Below are 20,296 nucleotides of genomic sequence, written 5' to 3'. Positions count from 1 at the left end.
AAATGGTTTTCCTGTGCCAGGAACATTGCTGAGATTGCCATTTCCCACCCCACTCTGCACAGGGACGGCACCGAGATCTTTTGGCGTTTTTTCTTTTTCAACAAACAGAACACCCCTAGAGCCAGGCTGCACCCTAGGAGAGCCAAGAGCCCAGTCGTTAAGACACACGCCTGGGATGTGGGAGACCCAGATGCAATTCCCTGCTCTGCCTGAGTCAGACCAGAGGCTAGAACCTGGGTCTCTCCCATCCCAGGAGAGTCGCCTGAGCATGGAACGGTTGGCTATTCTGGAGTATTTCTCTCTCTCTCTCTCTTTCTGACCAGAAATGATTCATAAGCCTTACCGGTCAAAAGTTTCACTGAAACTGGTACCTTCCCACAAGTTTCAGTTTTGTCAAATCAGCAATTTCTCATAAAAAACATTTTGAGGGAAAATCCCACACCAGCTCGACAGACAAATCCCTCAGTCTGTGAAACTTCGGGGCAACTGAAATAAGATATACTCAATACCATACAACTGGGGCCTATTTTGCAACCCCTCCTCACACTGAGTAGCTCGGAGGTTCAGTAGGACTAAGTACTAACCAGGAGCATGAGTTGCACAATGAGACCCACAGGCTAAAAAGGGCTGGAAGGGACCTCACAAGGTCTCCCAGTACACCCCTGCGCGATGAGGCAGGATTACGTATACCTAGACCGTCCCTGACAGATGTTTTCTAACCTGTTCTTAAAAATCTCTAGTGATGGAGATTCCATGACCCTCCATGATTAACTATACTTACAGCTAGAGAGCTGACCTAATATTTAACCTAAATCTCCCTTGCTGCAAACTAAGCTGATTACTTCTTGTCCTATGGTGGAAATAGAGAACAACTGATCACCATCCTCTTTATAACAACCTTTTACATATTTGAAAACTTAGCATGTATCCTCCAAGTCTGCTCTTCTCTAGACAAAACATGCCCCATTTTTCAACCTTTCTTTATAATTATTCCAGTGGAGTAACCACAATCTTTGCAGGATTGAGCTAAATGTTTAATTGATCTCTGGCCAGGTCTAAGTTAGACATATTTGCTGGTATAGTAACGTCACTTAGGCTCGGTCAACACTACGAGCGAGGGGTATGATTCCCCTGCTTGTGTACACATACCAGGAGCAGCTCTGATCCAGACACCATGAGCGTAAATAGAAGTGTAGCGGGATAGCAGCAGTGAGGGCATGGTTGAGCCGTGCTGAGTACAAACCCACCAGTTTCAGGTGGCTCAGCCAGGCTACCATGGCTACACTGCTGTTTCTACTCGTGCTAGGGAGGAGAGCCAATGCAAGTAAGCATACACAAGCAGGGGTTAGTCCACACTCCTGCCACCCAGTGTGGACACCGCCTGCGGGAGGCAATGTCTTCTCTGACATTTTTATACTGGCAAAAGCCGTAACACAGATGTACTTGTAACTTATACGAATTCTTTGAGCACAACAAGCTATCCTGGCAAAACACGTTTTTGCCCAGTATAAATGGTGTCTACACTAGGAAGGTTTGTTGATATAGTTATGCCGCAATGAGCTTTATTGGGTTGTGTACTTTTAAATATGAATAAGCTAAAGCACCTTTGAATTTAAAGGCACAAGACACTCCTTTTATAAAAATACCAATGAACAATGCACTAAAGCCTTTATTCAGAACTGCAATATTAAAACAGTAAATACAGCAGGTAAAGGGCTTTGTCCCTTTCAAAATGTCTTTTCTTCCCATCCTCCCCTTAAAAACCATTATCCATAGCAAGGGGCAGAGTCAATGAAGACGAAGATTGGTGTGACTAGTAAGCAGCGTGCACTGCCATGTGGGGAGTCCCCGACTCGATACTGGTGCCGGTCCGTGTGTTACAGGGGCAGCATGCTCAGCTGCGGGGGCTGAAAGCATCCCTCTCTTTCAGCGCTCTAGAACGGAGTTCTGCCGGCCAGCGATTGTGAGGGGCCTCAGGAGGGGATTGTGGGCAAGCAGGCCTCTCCCGCACAAGCATTGTAGAAGAAACAAGGGAAGGGGACAAAGATGATTTTTCTGCCATTTGATGCATCCTGGCTCACAAAAGTTTGAGAACCCCTGCTCTAGAACCAGCCCTCTGGGCAATTAAAAAGCTGCGACGGGGGCTCTGATGAGAGCTACACCCAGTGTATGTCAATGAAAAGGATAATTGCTGCTCAGGAAGGGGTATTTCTTGGGAGGGGGAGCAGGAGGAGGGGTAAGCCCTCCCAGACCCCCCATTTATTTCTTCCTAATGAAAAAGAACTTAAATAGCCTGACATTACTATGCACACTATGTTCAAAACATCCCACACATTGGAAAGGACTCATAACAATGATTATTGGGCTGGATTGCCTTTTCTTTTTTAAAAAAACACCCAAGTTTCATTTTGCAGCAATCTAGGGTTTATTAGAAAGGAAATGACAAATGACCAAGAATGCAAAGCAATAAACAAGCCCAGGATAAAATGCATCAAAGCATATTCAAGAGCAGAGATATTACACTTTAATGAAAATCCAGTTTCTGTGGGAATAAATTGGAGTAAGATCTAAAGGCCGTCTCAAGCAGGAAGGGGCAGGGGCGTGCACAGAATTCTAACTCCCTCCATTGGCACTTAGCAGCTCTCTCAGACTTGGACAAGGAACTGTGTGTCTGTGGGGAAGCTACTGTCCCCATCCCTGACAAAATATGGTGTGTGCAGAGCTCAAAGATGGGGCAGCAGGTTAGGGCAGTATCTGGGCTTTGCATCTCTGAAGAAAATGGACTCAGTCCTTCCAAGGACAATAGGCAGAAAGGTAATGGAGAACTGGCCCGAAATGAGCTATCTTGCAATGACAAGGTGGGTGAAGTCATATCTTTTATGGGACCAACTTCTGCTGGTGAAAGAAAAGTGTTCGAGCCACACTGAACTCTTCTTCAGGCCTGTGTAGCTCAAAAGCCTGTGTCTCTCTCACCAGCAGGAGTGGGTCCAATAAAACAGTGGTTCTCAATCAGCTGTATGTGTACTGCTGGGGGCAAGCACAGGTCTTCCAGGGGGTCCATCAACTCACTTAGATAGCTGCCAGTTTTACAACAGGCTACATAACAAGCACCAGCAAAGTCAGTACAAACTAAAATTTCATACAAAGACTTGTTTATCCTGCTCTATCTACCATACACTGAAATGTAAGCACAGTATTTATATTATTTTACAATGATACAGTAAAAATGAGAAAGTAAGCAATTTTTTAGTAATTGTGTGATTTTTGTAAACAAGTAGTTTTTAAGTGAGGTGAAACCTGGGGGTATGCAAGACAAATCAGCCTCCTGAATGGGGGACAGTAGTCTGGAAAGGCTGAGAGCCACTGCAATAAAAGCTATTACCTCACCCATGTTGTCTCTCTAATATCCTGTGACTGACACGGCCTATCTTGCAGTGCCAGACACGCTGTGGGCCTGCTTATGACACCGCCAGGCTCAGGGGGAAGTGTCCCCCTCTGCAATCATTTTGCCTTGTGAATTGGGGGTAGAGGGAGAGCAAGAGAGTTAAAGTTGCTGCATGCAGCCAGTACAAGGGGGCAGAGAATGTGGCCAAACCAATGTTCCTTCCCACATCCCCATGCAGGACCTGCTGAGTAACCTCGCTGACCCACTGCACTACTTTGGCTAACAAAAATAATTAAGTACTCAGATGAGCTCTTAGCATGCGCACATACCTGGGGAACTCCTGGGTTACAACGCAAATGCGAGAGCGTGAGCGTATGAGCGAGACTTCCGCCTCCCTCCCCCCAGCCAGAGTGGTGCTGAGCACAGACTAGGAAGGAAAGGCTGAAGGTATATATTCCAGAGAACACTCGCCGATCAGGTGGTTGTCTAATCATTCATTCCTTTCTCCCCTTTCCCCAGCCAGTTTCCATTTAAGCTTTAGAAAATCTTCTAGTAAACAAAAGCCCAGTGTTGGCTTTTGCCGAGCTCTCCTCTAAGCAGAGCTCCCAGAGGAACGTGGGTGTTTGGTATAGTGTTACGTGATTAGGATCATGACACGCCACAGATTTATAACACTTCTTGGCTGTCATCAGAAAGAAACATATTACAATTCTGAATCCTCCCACCGACGAGTGCCATTCAAAAGCCAATTAAGTTGTTTTCTTTTAACTCTTTGCCTCTCTCTCAATTCGGGGGTCAGGAAAAGAGGTTGACACTCTTCTACTACAGCAAATAATAATACTGGGTGATCTTTCCTGGTTCGTGTTGCTGCCGCAATTTTATAAAGGGTTAATCTTTCTGCCAGGGCTTTGCACGACTGCCAAGATACGGTGCAGTGAAAGTGCTGAAGTTACGGCTAGGATTATCAGGAAGGATTTGTTTATGTAATTCTCACCTTCCAGAATCCTCTCCAACCTCTACCCTCACATTATGTCAGTATCAAACAGACTAAATACTGGCTTCTGCTCTCTTTGACGTGCTTCCATACAGCTGGAAAAGCCTAGGCTGCCTGCATAATACAAATCCAGGGTTGCACGAGGTTGGCAGAATGGCCTTTCAAGAACTTTGAGCTGGATCAAATTCTCTGCAGAGATCAGAATTGCCAAAGCTGTCTGCTGTTGAACTCCCCACCAAGCAATTGCAATGCAGTGTTCTCTTCGTAAATTTATTTGATAATCAACAAATAAAGTCCAGTTTGATGGTCTGAAACTGAGCCAGTGATTTATAATGATAATTAATCCCTGCATTTTCAGAGCAAGGGCTATGAAGCAAAGCTAGACTCATAATTTAAATGCAATCAAGATGTGCTCGCAGTCATTTTCTATTTATTCATTACAGAAATGACTGTTTTTCTTTCCCCGTTTACGTTAGGGAGCAGCATCTCTGCATGAAGTACTAGAATGGAACAGCAATGTCCTTCTCCTCTACCTGCACTTGGCTCATTTTTCACTTCGCTTCTTTAGCGGACTGAAGCTCCCAAAAGGCAGCAGTAGCCAATCAGGGCTCTCTGTTCCTGAACGCTCCAGGAGGGGCACTTCTAGAAGGAGAATGGTTTACAGAATTCCAGCCACGAAGGGCAGTGTAAGAATATCAAGGTTGTTGGTTAAGCAAGCAACCATGAAGAAATGTCAAAAAGAAGTTGCATGCGGAACCTTCTCTCGACTCTTTGCGCGCATGCAAGATAATACAGTCTCCAATTATAGAGCTACACACGATTTCTCAGTTAACACAATGCACCGCAACATTCTCCTTCCAGCGAAGGGCTTGTCTACACGTGAAACGTTACAGTGACACAGCTGCAGCCAGGCTGCTGTAGCTTCAGTGTAAACACTGCCGCCAGCGACGGGAGGGGTTCTCCCATTAGCACAGGTCATCCACCTCCCCAACAGGTGGGGGCTAGGGTGAAGGAAGAATTCTTCTATTGACCTCGTCGTGTCTACACTGAGACTTACACCGCTTCCCTACATGGCTCAGGGTGTGGATTTTTCACACCCCCAGTGATGCAGCTGGGTGGATATAACTTTTCAGTATCGGGCGGGCTTTAGAGACGCACATGTCACCTCTCAGAGTACTATGCACTACTCTGCGTATCCCGGTCAGACAGAGTCCCGGAGTTGTATAACAAGCGCACAGCAAGATTATTTTATGTCACTACACAGGCAGTATTACTGCAATCTAGCCCACAGAAAAGGGGCAGCCCCGGAGGGAGACTGTGACTAAGGGAATCAATCTCCCTCTTGCTCTCTCTGCTGCTCCTGGGACAGAGTAAACTGTGACAGGTGGATGCTCGGCACAGCGAACGCTCATTTCCAGGTCCCTTGGGGAGGCGGCATCAAGGCTCCACCCACACCCTGCACATCTGTGGGAAGCAGCGGTAGTACATTGCATTGGCACAAAAGAGGAAGGGGGGTGCTTTCTGTCCCCTCTGCTGCTTTGTGCTGAAGTGCGGGATGCTCCAAGGCCCTTAATTATTAATATATATACACACACACACACACACACATATACATACATGACTTGGAAAGAAGGGAAGTTATTAACAAAATCTCAATGAGAAAAGATATACTGGAGCAGTATACAATGAAAATACAGGAAACAGGAATGGAGGTAGATTACAAAAATATATCTGCAAAAATATATCTGCAGGCTTGTCTATTCAAAGACTTAGTACATGGCAGGGCAGTGCACCGTAGATTCGCACCATGGCTTGCCATGCAGTAAATCAGTGACACTAAGCACTCTTATTCACACTCTACACACTACTGTTATCATCTTTGTACAAAATACACCTCGTGAGGTATCACTTGAAAATGAATAACTCACTGACCATTAATATTCTTGCCTGATGTACACACCCAGTCGGTAGTTAGAGTTATGGATATACGCTGGAATTATAACTCAAGTGTGTTTAAACCAGGCATGTCAGGAGGAGTTGGTAATCAAGCCTTCCAGCACTGGAATGTGTATTATATTCTGTGACCAGCCTGATCTTCAGGCAACGACAATGAAGGTCCATTTTTAACATATTAAGTAAACAAAGCTATAGAGATAAGAAGTGAGAGAAGAAAGTGCATGGACCTTCCTTTACCACCGGCTCCATGTCATCTTCCTCACAGCTTGAATAAACTTTACTCTGAGGGGTAACCCTGTGAAGAATCCATTTCAAAGGTTTACAGATCTATAAAGATGGGCGACTGAACCTCCAGCGATAAGCAATTGAATCAACTGATTGTATCTGAGACTACTGTATTATGAAAATATAGAGTGCAGTCTTTTCTGGGAGCTAATGACACACAGGTGATTAATATCACTGTGAAATATATCCATTAACACTATATGAGGAAATTTGGATACTTTACAAGTTTATGTTTTAAAGTCTGCGGCTAAACAAGGAGAGACAGGTTCCCTCCCCGACAAGAGAGAGGGCAGCTATTTTCCTGTCTCCTATGTAAATGAAGCATGGTGGAATCAAAACAATGGAAGCTGTATTTACATACAAGGGGATGGGAAGCCCACAGGAAGGGAAGAACAGCATGAGGTCATCAAGTCTCCGAACTCTGGAAAATATAAGGAAAGACAGAAGCCGTCTTTGGCTTCCATCACTAGACAGACACAAGAAGCCAAAGCTCTTGCAAGCTGAGAAAGATGAGTCCTTCAAAGGGGGAGGCAGAAGTCTCTGGAAACTGCACATAGGAGAGAAACCATCCTGAACAAAGCCTGTTCCTTGCTAGATTAGGTTTTAGATGCGTGTTTTCACTTTTATTTGCTTGTAACTCTTTCTAACTTTATTCCCCATACTTAGCATCACCTAATCTATTTCTTATTGTTAACACATTAGTTTTATTTTTACAATAATCAACTCAGTGCTGTGTTTAAAGGGCAGGGTGTATTTACCCAAGTTAATAAGCTGTGGGGTACTTGTGTCTCTTTAGAGGAACAAACAAACCATACTATTTCTCTGAACTGTCTGGGAGAGGGCTGGAATGGGGTTAGAATGGAAACCATTATTGAACTTTCACTATCACAAATGCTACCACTCTTGCTATCATGTCGGAAAATGGACGGCACCATGTGGCTGATGAGGTAACCATGGTACAAATTCTGTTTATGAACACAGTTCTTTCATAGTTCTCAGACCACCCCAATTTTTATGGAAAAATACCCAAAAATTTATTTGGGCCTAATGGATGCAGAAAGAGGCTCTGTGTATTCACATGATTGACTCTCAGCCCATTTCCCCTTATATCAAATTAGTATTCATAGAGCTTCAATTTTTTTTTCTCAAAAAAAAAAAAAGAAAAAAGGAAAAGCAATTTTGTTTCATGCATGTGAAGTACTCAAGCTAAAATAATCGCTCCCCATACACAAGCCAATGTTGCTTTTTGATTGGCTGTCTACAGTGATTTATTATATTAATAAGTCACCACTCTTGTGAGCAACTATCCTAGAAAGTAGACAAATGTTTTTAATAAGCATTGAGAGACAAAACATTACCCATTTTTAAATGGCACTATCATCCCCAATTCTCTCTCCTTTTCCCCTTATAAACTTACTTACCATTTTCTGCACTTAGGAACAAGACCCTGGAACTCATCTTGACCAAAGCCAATCTTTGTATAAAGCCCAAAAGCTTGAAGTTTAATCTGGCAACTAAACCCCATAGGTCAGAAATCTCTCCCAATATATTACTGGCTTTGCTGCTGTTGTTGTCAAGAGAAAATTACTTACACTAGCAGTAGAGCTGATGAAGCGCTGGACCAATGATTTTATTTCCTCTTAGTGATTCACATAAAAAAAAAATTAAGATACTTGGAAACCTGCCTACAGTGTAACCAGTTTCATAAAACACAGACACACAGCCAATTAGCTCACACTGTTACACTATATTGATATTTAAAAAACAAAACACACCATGTGCTTCAAGAATGAGCAGTAATGGAAACCTCATCGTTATTGCTTAGGGTGGGAGGAATTTCCTACACATGAAATACAATTTTTCCATCTACTCAAAAAACGTAAATAACCAGTAGATGTTTATAAAAGTATGCAGCCAGCAGTATTCTTCTGATTCCCTTCCTCTTAGAGCACCATCATATTACTGGTTTGTGTGACAAACACTGTAATTCAACGCCAAAAACCCAAAGTAATTAAGAGGTACGGTTGCTTGGTGGTATGCTGTTCCCTTGCAGAACATTGAGTTGAGCAAAACAAACTTCTGAAAAGTAAGAAATGCACAGGTAAGATTGCCCATGCAACCTTAACTCTGCTCTTCTTCAGCAATCCCCCAATATGCCTGTTAACACACACACCCTTTACTCTTCTACCCCACAGTTGCTGAAATGTACAAGCTCTGCATCTCCTTTTACAACTCATTCACTCTCATCCACAGAATTTCATTTAACACAGTTAAAAGACAAAAAGGACAAAACAACCGCAAAGATTGCCCATGGCACCTTCTCTCTACCCTCTTTGAGCGATGGATTAATACATACATACTCACACTGGCCCTTGGCAATGTAAGTTTCAGGAGGTTCCAGATCCCCCTGTGTACACACCCACACCCACACCCACAGCCAGCTCCCCAGAAAAAATACCACACGTTACAATTTAAGAACCATTTCACAGCCTTTTACAAATCCCTCACACTTACCCGCAGGATACCATCTCAACTACACTGTCACTTAATCAGCTTTAAAGCGTTAGAACACTCTCATATTCCACCTCACTGCTGATAATATCCTTTGTAATAAAAGCCCTGTGCCCTGCTACTGACATAACCTACACAGAAACGACGCATACTGCATCCTGAAGGTACACATGCAAAACACAGACCCCTCATATCACAGCTCTGTTACACGTCCCAAAGCAATCCAGAGAGCTCACACACAGTTCTACCAAGCAGAACTAACTACTGCCTCTCCATTCAGTGCAGCTACACCTGGCACTGACCATGCTCACTTTACCTGGAGTGCAGACAGGTAATAGATGCTTAAGTTGCTCTCTTATCCCAGCTTGCTACTGACAATTCCCTTTCTACTAGACCCGGTGCCCTGCTCTTTATATAATATACACAATTCTGCACTGAAATGATGCATACTGCACTGTGAAGGTTCACGTTGCTCCATTCCTTTGCTCACATACATTGGAGGGTGCAAAACATAGATCTCCTCATATCACAGTCACAGCTGTCACATACCTCAAATCACAACTAACCCTTTTCCAGCAGGCCCAACTTCCGCCTCCACCAGTTAGCGCAGGACACCTAACAACCTGAATGTATTAGACTGTATGCAAATAATTCCCACGGGCTACGGCCAGCTCCAAGGGAACAGAGGGAATGAGGAATTGCCAAACTGTCCCCCCATTTTGTCCTTTAATTGTGTTAGATGGAATTCTGTGGGTGAGAGTGAATGGGCTATAAAAGGAGGTGCAGAGTGCGTACATTTCAGCCATGGCGGGACTGGCAAAGCAAAGGTGTATGTGTTAACAGGCACACAGGGGCACTGCGGAAAGAGAGCAGAGTTAAGGTGCAACCTTACCGGTGCATTTCCTAGTTTTCAGAAGTTTGAGTTTTGCTCAAACTTGTCTGCAAGGGGACTATGTACCAGCAAGCAACTGTAACTCCATAGTAACAGATGTTTGCGACTGAATTTCCCATTTGTTTGAACAGGAAAGATATGCTATTGAGAGGAGCTGGTAATCATTTAGACAGCTATACATATCATATCCTGGAATTTGCATACTGGGCCAACCAGCCAGCCTGCACTACTCCCCAGCACCCCCTCACACTTCCATTAGCTGGGTCCCACCAGTCCTGCTTTGGCCTACCTTCCCACCCATGCCCTTGACCCACTCACGGCATTCCCCAATCCATCCTGGCTCCCTCCTCTCACTACTGTATCCAGGAGCCCTCCACCAGAAGCACGGAACGCATCTCCCTGAAATCTTCACTCCCTGGTGTGCAAACATTTCTACTGCCATAACTTCTCCCCTCCTACAAACCGACTCACGGGCGGTGCCTGGAGCGAAGGGCAATTAAGTTACAGTGGAATGGTGTTCCTGGTTATGTTCCACAATGGCTGGAGTTTGTGGGAGGGTGGCAAGAGAAATCACAGACAAGGTTTCTGCTCCAAAATACTGACAGCTTAATGCTTGAAAGATCCTCTGAGACCTATCCAATAGATAGGGCCCTACCAAATTCACGGTCCATTTTGGTCAATTTCACGGTCATAGGCTTTAAAAAAATCTAAAATTTGACGATTTCAACTATTTAAATCTGAAATTTCACAGTTTTGTAATTGTCGGGGTCCTGACCCAAAGAGGAGTTGGGGGGGGTGGTTTGCAAGGTTACTGTGGGGCGGGGGTCGCAGTACTGCTTCCCTTACTTCTGCGCTGCTGCTGGCAGAGCTGGGCCCTCAGTCAGCCACACTCTGGCTGCCCGGCTCCAAAGGCAGCAGCGCAGAAGTAAGGGTGGCAATACCGTGACCCCCCTAAAATAACCTTGCAACCCCCCCCTGCAACTCCCTTTTGGGTCAGGATCCCCAATTTGAGAAACGCTGGTCTCCCCTGTGAGTATATATAGGGTAAAAGCACACAAAAGACCAGATTTCACGGTCCGTGACGCTTTTCCTGGCCATGAATTTCATAGGGCCCTACCAAAAGATATAGAGGTGTCAGAGCTTGTAAAATTTCTATGGCATACCGCACACATATTCTGGTCAACCATGAACACTCCCATTTCCCAATTAATATTCTTTGGGCACATATTAATAGCTTTCATATTGTCGCTATATTCAGACACTCAGCCAAATGAGAGAAAACTATCACATCCGCTGGACACAAGTCTCTGATACTGTCCAAACCTGCTCTCATACATTGTCTGAGGTGTACAGCAGGGATAAGGGGCAGCTCATTTCCACCCCAAGTGAATCACCACAGTATCTGGTAAATCACAACCTCTTAAAAGTCAGCACTTAGATGCCACAGAGTGGGCAAAACATGATGCCAAGGCAGGCCACCTCTTCACAACCCAATCAGTCCGTAGCCAGCACTTCCCATGTCCTTCCTCTTCCACAAACTTCTACAACCTTGTGATCCAGGAATTCCCCAGAATCCACACATTGGCAGTCCTGGCAGCGCACCTTTCTTTTCCCTCAGCAGTCAAGGTACCTGTGCTGTCAGTTCCAAACCCCCACATGACGTGTCTTTGGAAACACCAGGTTAATCTGCCCTGAGATCAGCATTAGCCATCTCCCCTCCACCCGCCAGGGCTAAGAAAATACAGATTTTCCCAAACAAACAATCCGAGGATTGCCAACCACCCATTCTAATTTACCGCCCCTTCTGCAGCCACAACCCCTCTCCCTGTCCCCACACCCTCACCTACCCACACACAAAGTCCTCTGTCTGTCTCCTGCCCATGTATCTCAAAGGAGATTCATCACCACCACAGTCTCCACCGCCACCCTCTTTCCTTGCTGTAACTGTAATTTCTTTTAAGTAACCAAGGCTGCGGGAGTTTTTCCTGGGAGCTATTTCAGATCCTCAGTTGCTGTCAAACCCCCTTTTCTGAGATAAAGGAGATTTTACAAGATGCCTGTGAGTAGGTCACAGCTCTAAAGCTGCACTCGAGCAAGCAGGGTCAAAGCTAACTTGGAGTGGAGGACACGCTCTGCTGACACTGGGATTAAACAGTCTTCACTTAAGGCAGCATTCTCAACAATTTCCTCCGCTTGTTTTAGCATCAACACAGCCAGAAACCTAAATGCAAAGGCGGGAAGAAAGCCGCCTCTTTGCTCTTGCTGTTGGAATACAGGGGCTTCATTACACAGCAAAAGGAGAGTGATGTTTATTCTAACAGCCAAGTTGTTTTTATTGTTCTTGTTCTCTGGGCTGGCAGGGAAGAATGATTAATCTCCAGCATTTTCCCAGAAAAGTTAACCTGAATACACCCTTGTGCTGCCCCGCTCAGAGCAAGATAATTTGTTGTCACAAGCACACACAAAACAAAACTTGCTTTTAAAGAGGGACTTCCACATCCAGCAAAGTCTTAAAAGAGTTGCTAGAAAAGCTTGTATTGGATTTGGACAGCCTTTCTTTGCCATGTATTAACTGCAGAGACCAGCGTCACTGTGACAACTTACACCTGCCTCATGCCTGAACCTGTGACGAAGTCTTGTCTTTGCTTTATTCAGCCATCTACCCACCCACCCAATTCCATCTTGCATGTTTGTGAGGATCAGTTAACGTTTGCAAGGTACACCTAATCCTCAGTGTGCTAAGGAAGTGTTAACTCTAGTGTAATGAAGTCGCTCCTCTGCTTACGGCATGTATCTGTTAAGGAAATGATCGCAGTGTGACAAATTCAGCATTCTAACTTTCCTATAGAATTAAGCAAGAAGAAAGCGACAAGTGGGGAGGGAGAAACCCCCCTTTTGAACACAACTCGCTCAGGTAACTAGTAAGGGAAGTTATGGGGAAAACACATAAAATACTTAATATGACATGGACCCTGCTGCTTTGAAATAAGCCTTCACTCTACAATTAAGATCATCTAGGAGACATGTGTTGTCAAGTTCCTTTGGCTGAATGCCCCACGACCAGGGGCTGGGACCCCTTCTCCCCTGCTTTAGAATCTGTCCTCACTGTTGGGGCATCAGTGCTGCAGAGTTTGGTCCATGGCCCAGTTACTTTGCTTACTGGGGGACTGAATTTTTGTTTGTTACTCTGAGTTGTGTATGTAACTTGTGCTTCTCGTGGTGGATGTAGCTGAAGCACCTAACTGCCACTGTGCGATGCAGAACAACTCAGGCACGGCATCAGATGTCAGCTATTGATGGAACAATACAATGCTTTGGAAGCTGCAGCCACGCTTAACCTTCACAGTAAGGCAGTGCTGCTTAGCTGACTGGACCAGTGGCACCAACAAGCAGATCCACCCCACATACTTGCACTCCTACTCACATGGGCTTGGCATGGCTTTTACTTCATACCGTGGGGCTCTTTCCCTGGCAACATTCCACTAAATCCTCCCCTCCCTCTGATCGTCTCTGTTCCTCCGCCCACATTTTATAGGCAAGGTGATTATGTGGATCAAAAGCAGCAGGGAAGGTGGTGTGAGAGTGGAGCTCTCGTTCTAGGATGAACAGAAAAGGAATGACGAGGGAAGGGAGAGCACATTGTGCCCACATTTCCAGGGTCAGCATCCTACCTTTCTGTGTGGTTGAGAGGGCAGGGCTGTGATTCAAGAAACATGAATGGAGGGAGAATATTACCTTCATGACCGGCTGAGCAAAATATTTTGCGCTCCAGTCACAAAATCCTGTCTGCATTGTGGCTGAAATGAAGATTTTGTGTCCAACAGCATCATCTGCATCATCAGTGGTCTGCCCAGGAAGAGAACACAGGGGTAAACATTGTTTGTTAATGATCCTGTCCACCCACATTCAAAGTGCTGGCTCTCTTCCCAGAGCTCTCACACAACTAATATCATAGGTCGACTTCAACCAGAAGAGAAATTGAGCGGATAGATGCTGAAAGGTCCTGCCGAGATCTGAGATGGTGCATGCCACGCTTTGAAATAACAGCCCGTCCGTTAGCTCCTCAGGGAGGGCACTGAGATGCTATACAGCACATACCATGGGCTCCAGTAATGATTAGGGCCTCTGGGCACAGCTATTTTGTAAGTATGAAGTAACAGCACTGGCTCCTTTCCACGGCCTGTCTGGAGTCTAGCACAGGGCACAACTGGGGATAGTGAAAGTGATTCAAGAAAAAACTACTGGCCCAAACTTCAGAACAGGGGCCAGCATATGTACAGCCATAAAAAGGGTGAAAAGGCATATAGAAGAAGCTGGGAAAGGCCACTCTCAAACCTCAGCCAGCTCATTAAAGAGGTGTCTGTCTTTGGGACTGGATGGCTGAGGTGACTTTGTAATGGGATACACAGAGTCTCAGTGATAAGTTGCTGACTTGAATCTGGTTCCTCCTGCCTGGTAGTGTGCCAAAGGCATTACCACCTGACTGCTGTGCAGTGGCTTATGGGAAGTGAATTGCTGGGAGCCAGTCCAATTCCTAGCAGCCAGTTGTCCACATCACAGAGAGCATCGTTACAGTTGGCAGTCTTGGCAGAGGGGCCAAGGACTGAATTCCTCTCTTCTCCCCGAGGTGGTTGGTCCTTCTAGGGCAGGGAAGCTCTAATGCTGCTGACTGGGCTGCATCGGTGCAGAGAGGAATTCAGTCTCCAGGTCTGACCATGTGGCACTTTCTAACAGCACTATCTGCACACACCAGTGAGCAGGGCTCTTCTCTTTCCCCGATGAAGCTGCTTCCCCCCTGTTTTTCTCACATGTGGTACAGTTTGGCAGCCTCTGCGAAAGAGCCTCCAAAGGCTAGAAAGATCCAAGTTCAGAGTGAAATGAATTGGCTGTGTGAAATGACATGTGAAAACATGCCCAGCACCTGCCTGGCTCTAGCCAGTATGTACTGTCAGTGAGGGATTTACATACATGGCAGTATGTAAATCCCTCACTGACCCCAGCTCTTACTCACTGGGCTTCCTTCTGCAGTCAGACACGAAAACACGCCTGCATTCTCTCCCAGGGATGGCAGCTCTGGTCAAATGGACCTAGCATGGGACGGGGGCAGGAGTTCCACTGGGTTCCCATGGGCTGCATTCCCTGCTCCCGCCACTGATGCAGAACAAGTCACCGCCTGTGTGGGTCAGGTTCCCCGTTAGTGAAGTAGGGATAATTACACCTGCTCGCCTTTGAAGAGTGCCAAACAAGCACCAAGGATTCTTTGCGCATTAACCCAATGAGCCCTTTTGGCACTGAACAATGAAAACACTAGACGCATCTGACCTGTGTGCTTCTCTACTGCAGCCGGCATGGACTGTTCTTTCTATCTGGATGGACCTGATGTAGAACACATGCATATTCTGACAGTAGCAGAGGGATTATGAAGACCTGAGTGCACCACGACCTACAGCTGTGTGACGAGGGCTGCTCCTGTGGGGCCCACCAACACTGAAGGAGCTTGTTGAAAGGATCTGACATTCTCTCCTGCAGTTAAGGAGCGTGACTGACTCCTGGCCTCTCAGAATTTCTCTGAAACTTTGTTCATTAAGGTGAGGCAGCAGCCTCAATGTATGTAAAGTAACTGAATGTTTACAGAACAATAAATAACCTTTTCCAATTAAACGCTTCTCGGAAGAAGCAGCAGTAGCAGCTAGTAATGTCACATCAAGAGCCACAAAGCGACATTTATCCTGGAGACGAGGAAAAATAATCAATTTAATTTTTTACTTTATTGATGTTGGCAGGATTAGAGGAAACTAAACTGGAGTCAGTGGCAGCTGCAAAAAGCAAAGAAGGATATTTAGAAAGTAGGAGAGCAAAGAACAGGAGGTGTGACGGCTAGTAGAAAGATCCATTTTACCTGATCTGGCCCTTTGTCAAACATTTTCCTCGTCCTGGGGAACTGGTGGGAGTGGGGGGTGTACTGGACCCCGAGACTGCCTACATTTGAAGGTCTTACAGATGGGAGGTCCCGGCTGACTGGTGGTTTTGTCACATCATTTGTCAGGCTGGAGATGCTTGTGCTGGTAGTTGGAGGAGACCCTCTAGTATTGGGAAAGAACACAGGGATGAACATGGCATTGAACACAGGACTCACCCTCACTTTCTGAACCAAGCTGATGAACATCCACTGAAATTCAGGCTTTTCCAGGGTGGAATACAACCAGACAATGGCTTCCACCTTTGAGAAATGACCAGTTTCCAACAAAGTGAGCAAGGTGGAAAATCCATCTACCGGGGGAAGACTAAGGCTAGACTATAAAACCTGGGTGCTGGAGAAGGGCATGCCTTCAAAATCACTAACTGTGCCACCTCTGTATCTTTCCTTGCAATTTTTTTTAATTTTAAAAGATACAGGTTTGTTCTGTTTTTTAGGCTTTAAACTTCACTGCCATCTCCCTCCAAAATAAAAACGAGTCTTGGCTGCTGTGCCAAACCTAAATTCTGGTCTAGAGATTTAAACAGCTGTGCTCACTGGGAAACACTGAGGTCACCATGGTCAGAATGATTCATATGAACACAGTTATGGCACCTTACCCAAGACATGTTAATAGTGATTCTAGTTCACCAAGGAGTTCAGGGATCATGTCAGCTCATGACAATGCTGAAGAGTACAAGGCAGAGATAACCGGATGTTTTCCCTGTTCCATGGCCAGTAACAAATACATGGCTACAGAAGCTTTATATGTTTGTGTTTCCTTTCCACTGTGAGGTTTTCTGGCATGACATGTTTGCAAGCGTGCGAAGTCCATACGGCCAGTTGCTATTTTCCACTGGGAGAGAGGTTGGGGTTGGGAATAACCACAACAGAAGCTCATTTCGAAGGCCCAGCCTTGCCCACGTCATTCTTTAGACGCAGCCTCTGCTATTGATCAGGTAACCCTGGGTCCTCACCATGTCAAAGTGAAGAGCAGACAGATTAGTTCTATAGGGAAATGTAGGTCCCATCTACCTCAGATCAAACCAATGAGGGATGAGAGCATGAGTATTTATCCTGCTTTCTCCACTTACCTGCAGTCTGTGTGCCAGGCTGCTCCTTGTCCTGATGAGGGTGCTAGAGGGAAATCCCCAGCTTTTATGGGGATCGCTCCTTTACCAATGTTTAGAGGAAGACCAGACAGAAAGCTACTGAGAGTTCTGGAAGTTTCCCATCTGTGTCTCAGTTAATTGGGGTGGCAGAATGGCTTGTGGTGGGGAACGAGTGCACAAATCCACTCAGCTGTAACTGGCAAGGTAACAACATTTAGGAGGCTACTTACCCCACTTGGTGGATGTGCATGCCCTTGTTGGTAGGGCTGGCTGGGGCAGACTGCGTGAGGGAGGAGCTGTCGAGGATGCGCTGGGGGCGGGCATTTACTGTTGCCTAGGAAAAATCAAAGTATTCCACAACTGAGAGGGTGCAAACATCAACTACAGTTATTCATTCTCTAATAAAATCTCATGTCCCAGGTTAAATGTGGTTAAACTCTTAACAAAGTGGGGTTTTAAAACATGTATCAATCAATGGGCTCCTCAACAGTTCCCATCCAATCACTATTAGATTATTAAATCACGTGGTCAGTCAGGAAACATGTATCCGAAAAGATCCTTCTGCTACTCACTAGGAAAGGCTTTTGAGTGACATGTAATCTCCTTCCATAATTAAATTACCATCTAAGAGCTGCACTAGCATTTGTAAAAAGCTGCCAATTGGCAAGTAGCAAGCTCGGGGGTTACCTTGCAACAACGAGATTTTTCTCTCTCTCATCTCAGGAAAGAAGTGCTGGATTTCTTACCATACTCAAAATTTACTCTCCTTCTAGCAAAAGTTCCAATCCAGATTTCACACTCCCTGTAAGAACTTTCACTATAAGTACAGCTGTTACCCAAAGATTCCTCCTATCTTCTTCCCCTCGCCCTCTTCTAGGTCCTGCATAATAATAATTGAACTTCTACACCTTGAGTGGTAAGGGGACCAAAAAAAAAGGCCACCATGGCTAAACAACAGAGTAAAAGAACTGGTTACAGGCAAAAATATTGGAAGTAAAATCTCACTGAAGAAAACAGAAAAGGGCATAAACTCTGCCACGTCAAGGGTAAAAGTATAATTAGACAGTCTGAAAAAGAATTTGAGGAGCAACCAGAAAAAGACTCAAAAATTAACAGGAAAAAGTTTTAAAGTACATCAGAAGCAGGAAGGCTTCTAACCAATCAATCAGTGGGGTCACTGGACAATCAAGATGTTAAAAGTGCACTCAAGGAAGACAACGCCATGGCGGAGAAGCTAAATAATTATTTGCATCCGTCTTCTTTGCAGAGGATGTGAGGGAGATTCCCACACCTGAGCCATTCATTTTAGGGGACAAATCTGAGGAACAGTCCCAGATTGAGGAGTCAATAGAGGTGGTTTTAGAACAAACTGATAAATTAAGCAATAAGAAGTCACCAGGACTCGATGGTATTCACCCAAGAGTTCTGAAGGAACTCACATATGAAATTGCAGAACTATTAACTGTGGTATGTAACCTGTCTTTTAAATCAGCTTCTGTACCAGATGATTTGAGGATAGTTAATGTGATGCCAATTTTTTAAAAAGGCTCCAGAGGCGATACTGGCAATTTACAGGCCAGTAAGCTGACTTCAGTACCAGGCAAATTGGTTGAAACTACAGGAAAGAACAGAATTATCAGACTTAGAGATGAACATAATTTGTTGTGGAAAGTCAACATGGCGTTTGTGCAGGGAAATCATGCCACACCAATCTATCAGAATTCTTTGACAGGATCAACAAACATGTGGACAAGGGTGATCCAGTGTACTTGGACTTTCAGAAAACCTTTGACAAGGTCCGTCACAAAGGGCTCTTAAGCAAACTAAGCAGTCCTGGGATAAGAGGGAAGGTCCACTTATGAATCAGTAACTGGTTAAAAGACAGGAAACAAAGGATAGGAGTAAACAGTCAATTTTCAGAATGGAGAAGGATAAATAGTGTTGTTCCCCAGGGATCTGTACTGGGACCACTGCTGTTCAACAGATTTGTAAACGATCTTGTAAAAGGTGTAAACAGTGAGGGGCAAAGTTTGCAGAAGATACAAAATTACTCAAGTAAAGTCCAAAGCTGACTGCGAAGAGTTACAAAGGGAGCTCACTAAATTGGGTGACTGGGCAGCAAAAAAGGCAGATGAAATTCAATGTTGATACGTGCAAAGTAATGCACATTGGAAAACGTAATCCCAGCTACGCATACAAAACGATGAGGTCTAAATTAGCTGTTAAAACTCAAGGAAGAGATCTTGGGGTCATTGTTGTTAGCTCTCTGAAAATATCTGTTCAATGTGCAGCGGCAGACAAAAAAGCAAACAGAACATTAGGAACCATTAGGAAAGAGATAGATAATAAGACCATAAAAATGCCACTTGATAAATCCCTGGCACCTTGAATACTGCATGCAGTTCTGGTCACCCATAAAGAAAAAGATAGATCAGAAATGGAAAAGGTACAGCGAAAGGCACTGAAAAAGATTACAGGTATGGAACAATGTCCATATAAGGAGCTATTAAAAAAACTGACGTTCAGCTTGGAAAAGAGACAACTAAGGGGGGATACGATAGAGGTCTATAAACTCAGGAATGGTGTGGAGAAAGTGAATAAGGAAATGTTATTTACCCCTTCACATAACACAAGAACCAGGGGTCATCCTGGATAGGTTCATCAATGGCTATTAGCCTGGATGGACCGGGATGGTGTCCCTAGCCTCTATGCGCTAGAAGCTCGGAATGGGCAACGGGGGATGGATCACTTGATGATTCCCTGTTCTGTTCATTCCCTCTGGGGCACTCGGCTTTGGCCACTGTTGGAAGGCAGGATATTGGGCTAGAAGGACCTTTGGTCTGACTGTTCTTATGTTCACCCAATGGAATTAATAGGCAGCAGACTAAAAACAAATATAAGGAAGTACTTCTTTACACAATGCCCAGTCAACCTTTGAAACTTGTTGCCAGAGGATTTGGTGAAGACCAAAACTACAACTGGATTCAAAAAATTAGATAAGTTCATGGAGGATGGGTCCATCAATGGCTATTGGCCAAGATGGTCAGGGAGGCAACCATGTGCTCTGAGTATCCCTAAGCCTCTGACTGCCACAGGCTGGGACTGGACGACAAGGGGGGAATCACTTGATGATTTCCCTGTTCTGTTCAATGCCTTTGAAGCACGTGGCATTGGCCACTGTCAGAAGACAGGATACTGAGCTAGA

General features: G+C 45.0%; 1 protein-coding gene across 8 annotated transcripts in view; it reads right to left on the bottom strand.

The window, feature by feature from the left end:
* The window catches only part of RPTOR (regulatory associated protein of MTOR complex 1), a 305,325-nt gene that overhangs the window by 37,589 nt on the left and 247,440 nt on the right, over positions 1–20,296 (bottom strand). For all 8 annotated transcript variants that reach the window (XM_043527662.1, XM_043527663.1, XM_043527664.1 and 5 more), the window contains 3 exons: positions 17,322–17,425; positions 15,923–16,106; positions 13,759–13,869 (listed from right to left, as the gene is read on the bottom strand). In XM_043527662.1, coding sequence (XP_043383597.1) covers positions 13,759–13,869; positions 15,923–16,106; positions 17,322–17,425 — 399 coding nt within the window. The remainder of the gene's footprint in view (positions 1–13,758; positions 13,870–15,922; positions 16,107–17,321; positions 17,426–20,296) is intronic.

This window comes from Chelonia mydas, chromosome 14 (assembly GCF_015237465.2).
Source record: "Chelonia mydas isolate rCheMyd1 chromosome 14, rCheMyd1.pri.v2, whole genome shotgun sequence".
Classification (NCBI taxonomy): domain Eukaryota; kingdom Metazoa; phylum Chordata; order Testudines; family Cheloniidae; genus Chelonia; species Chelonia mydas.
This window is presented reverse-complemented; position numbering and strand designations above follow the sequence as displayed.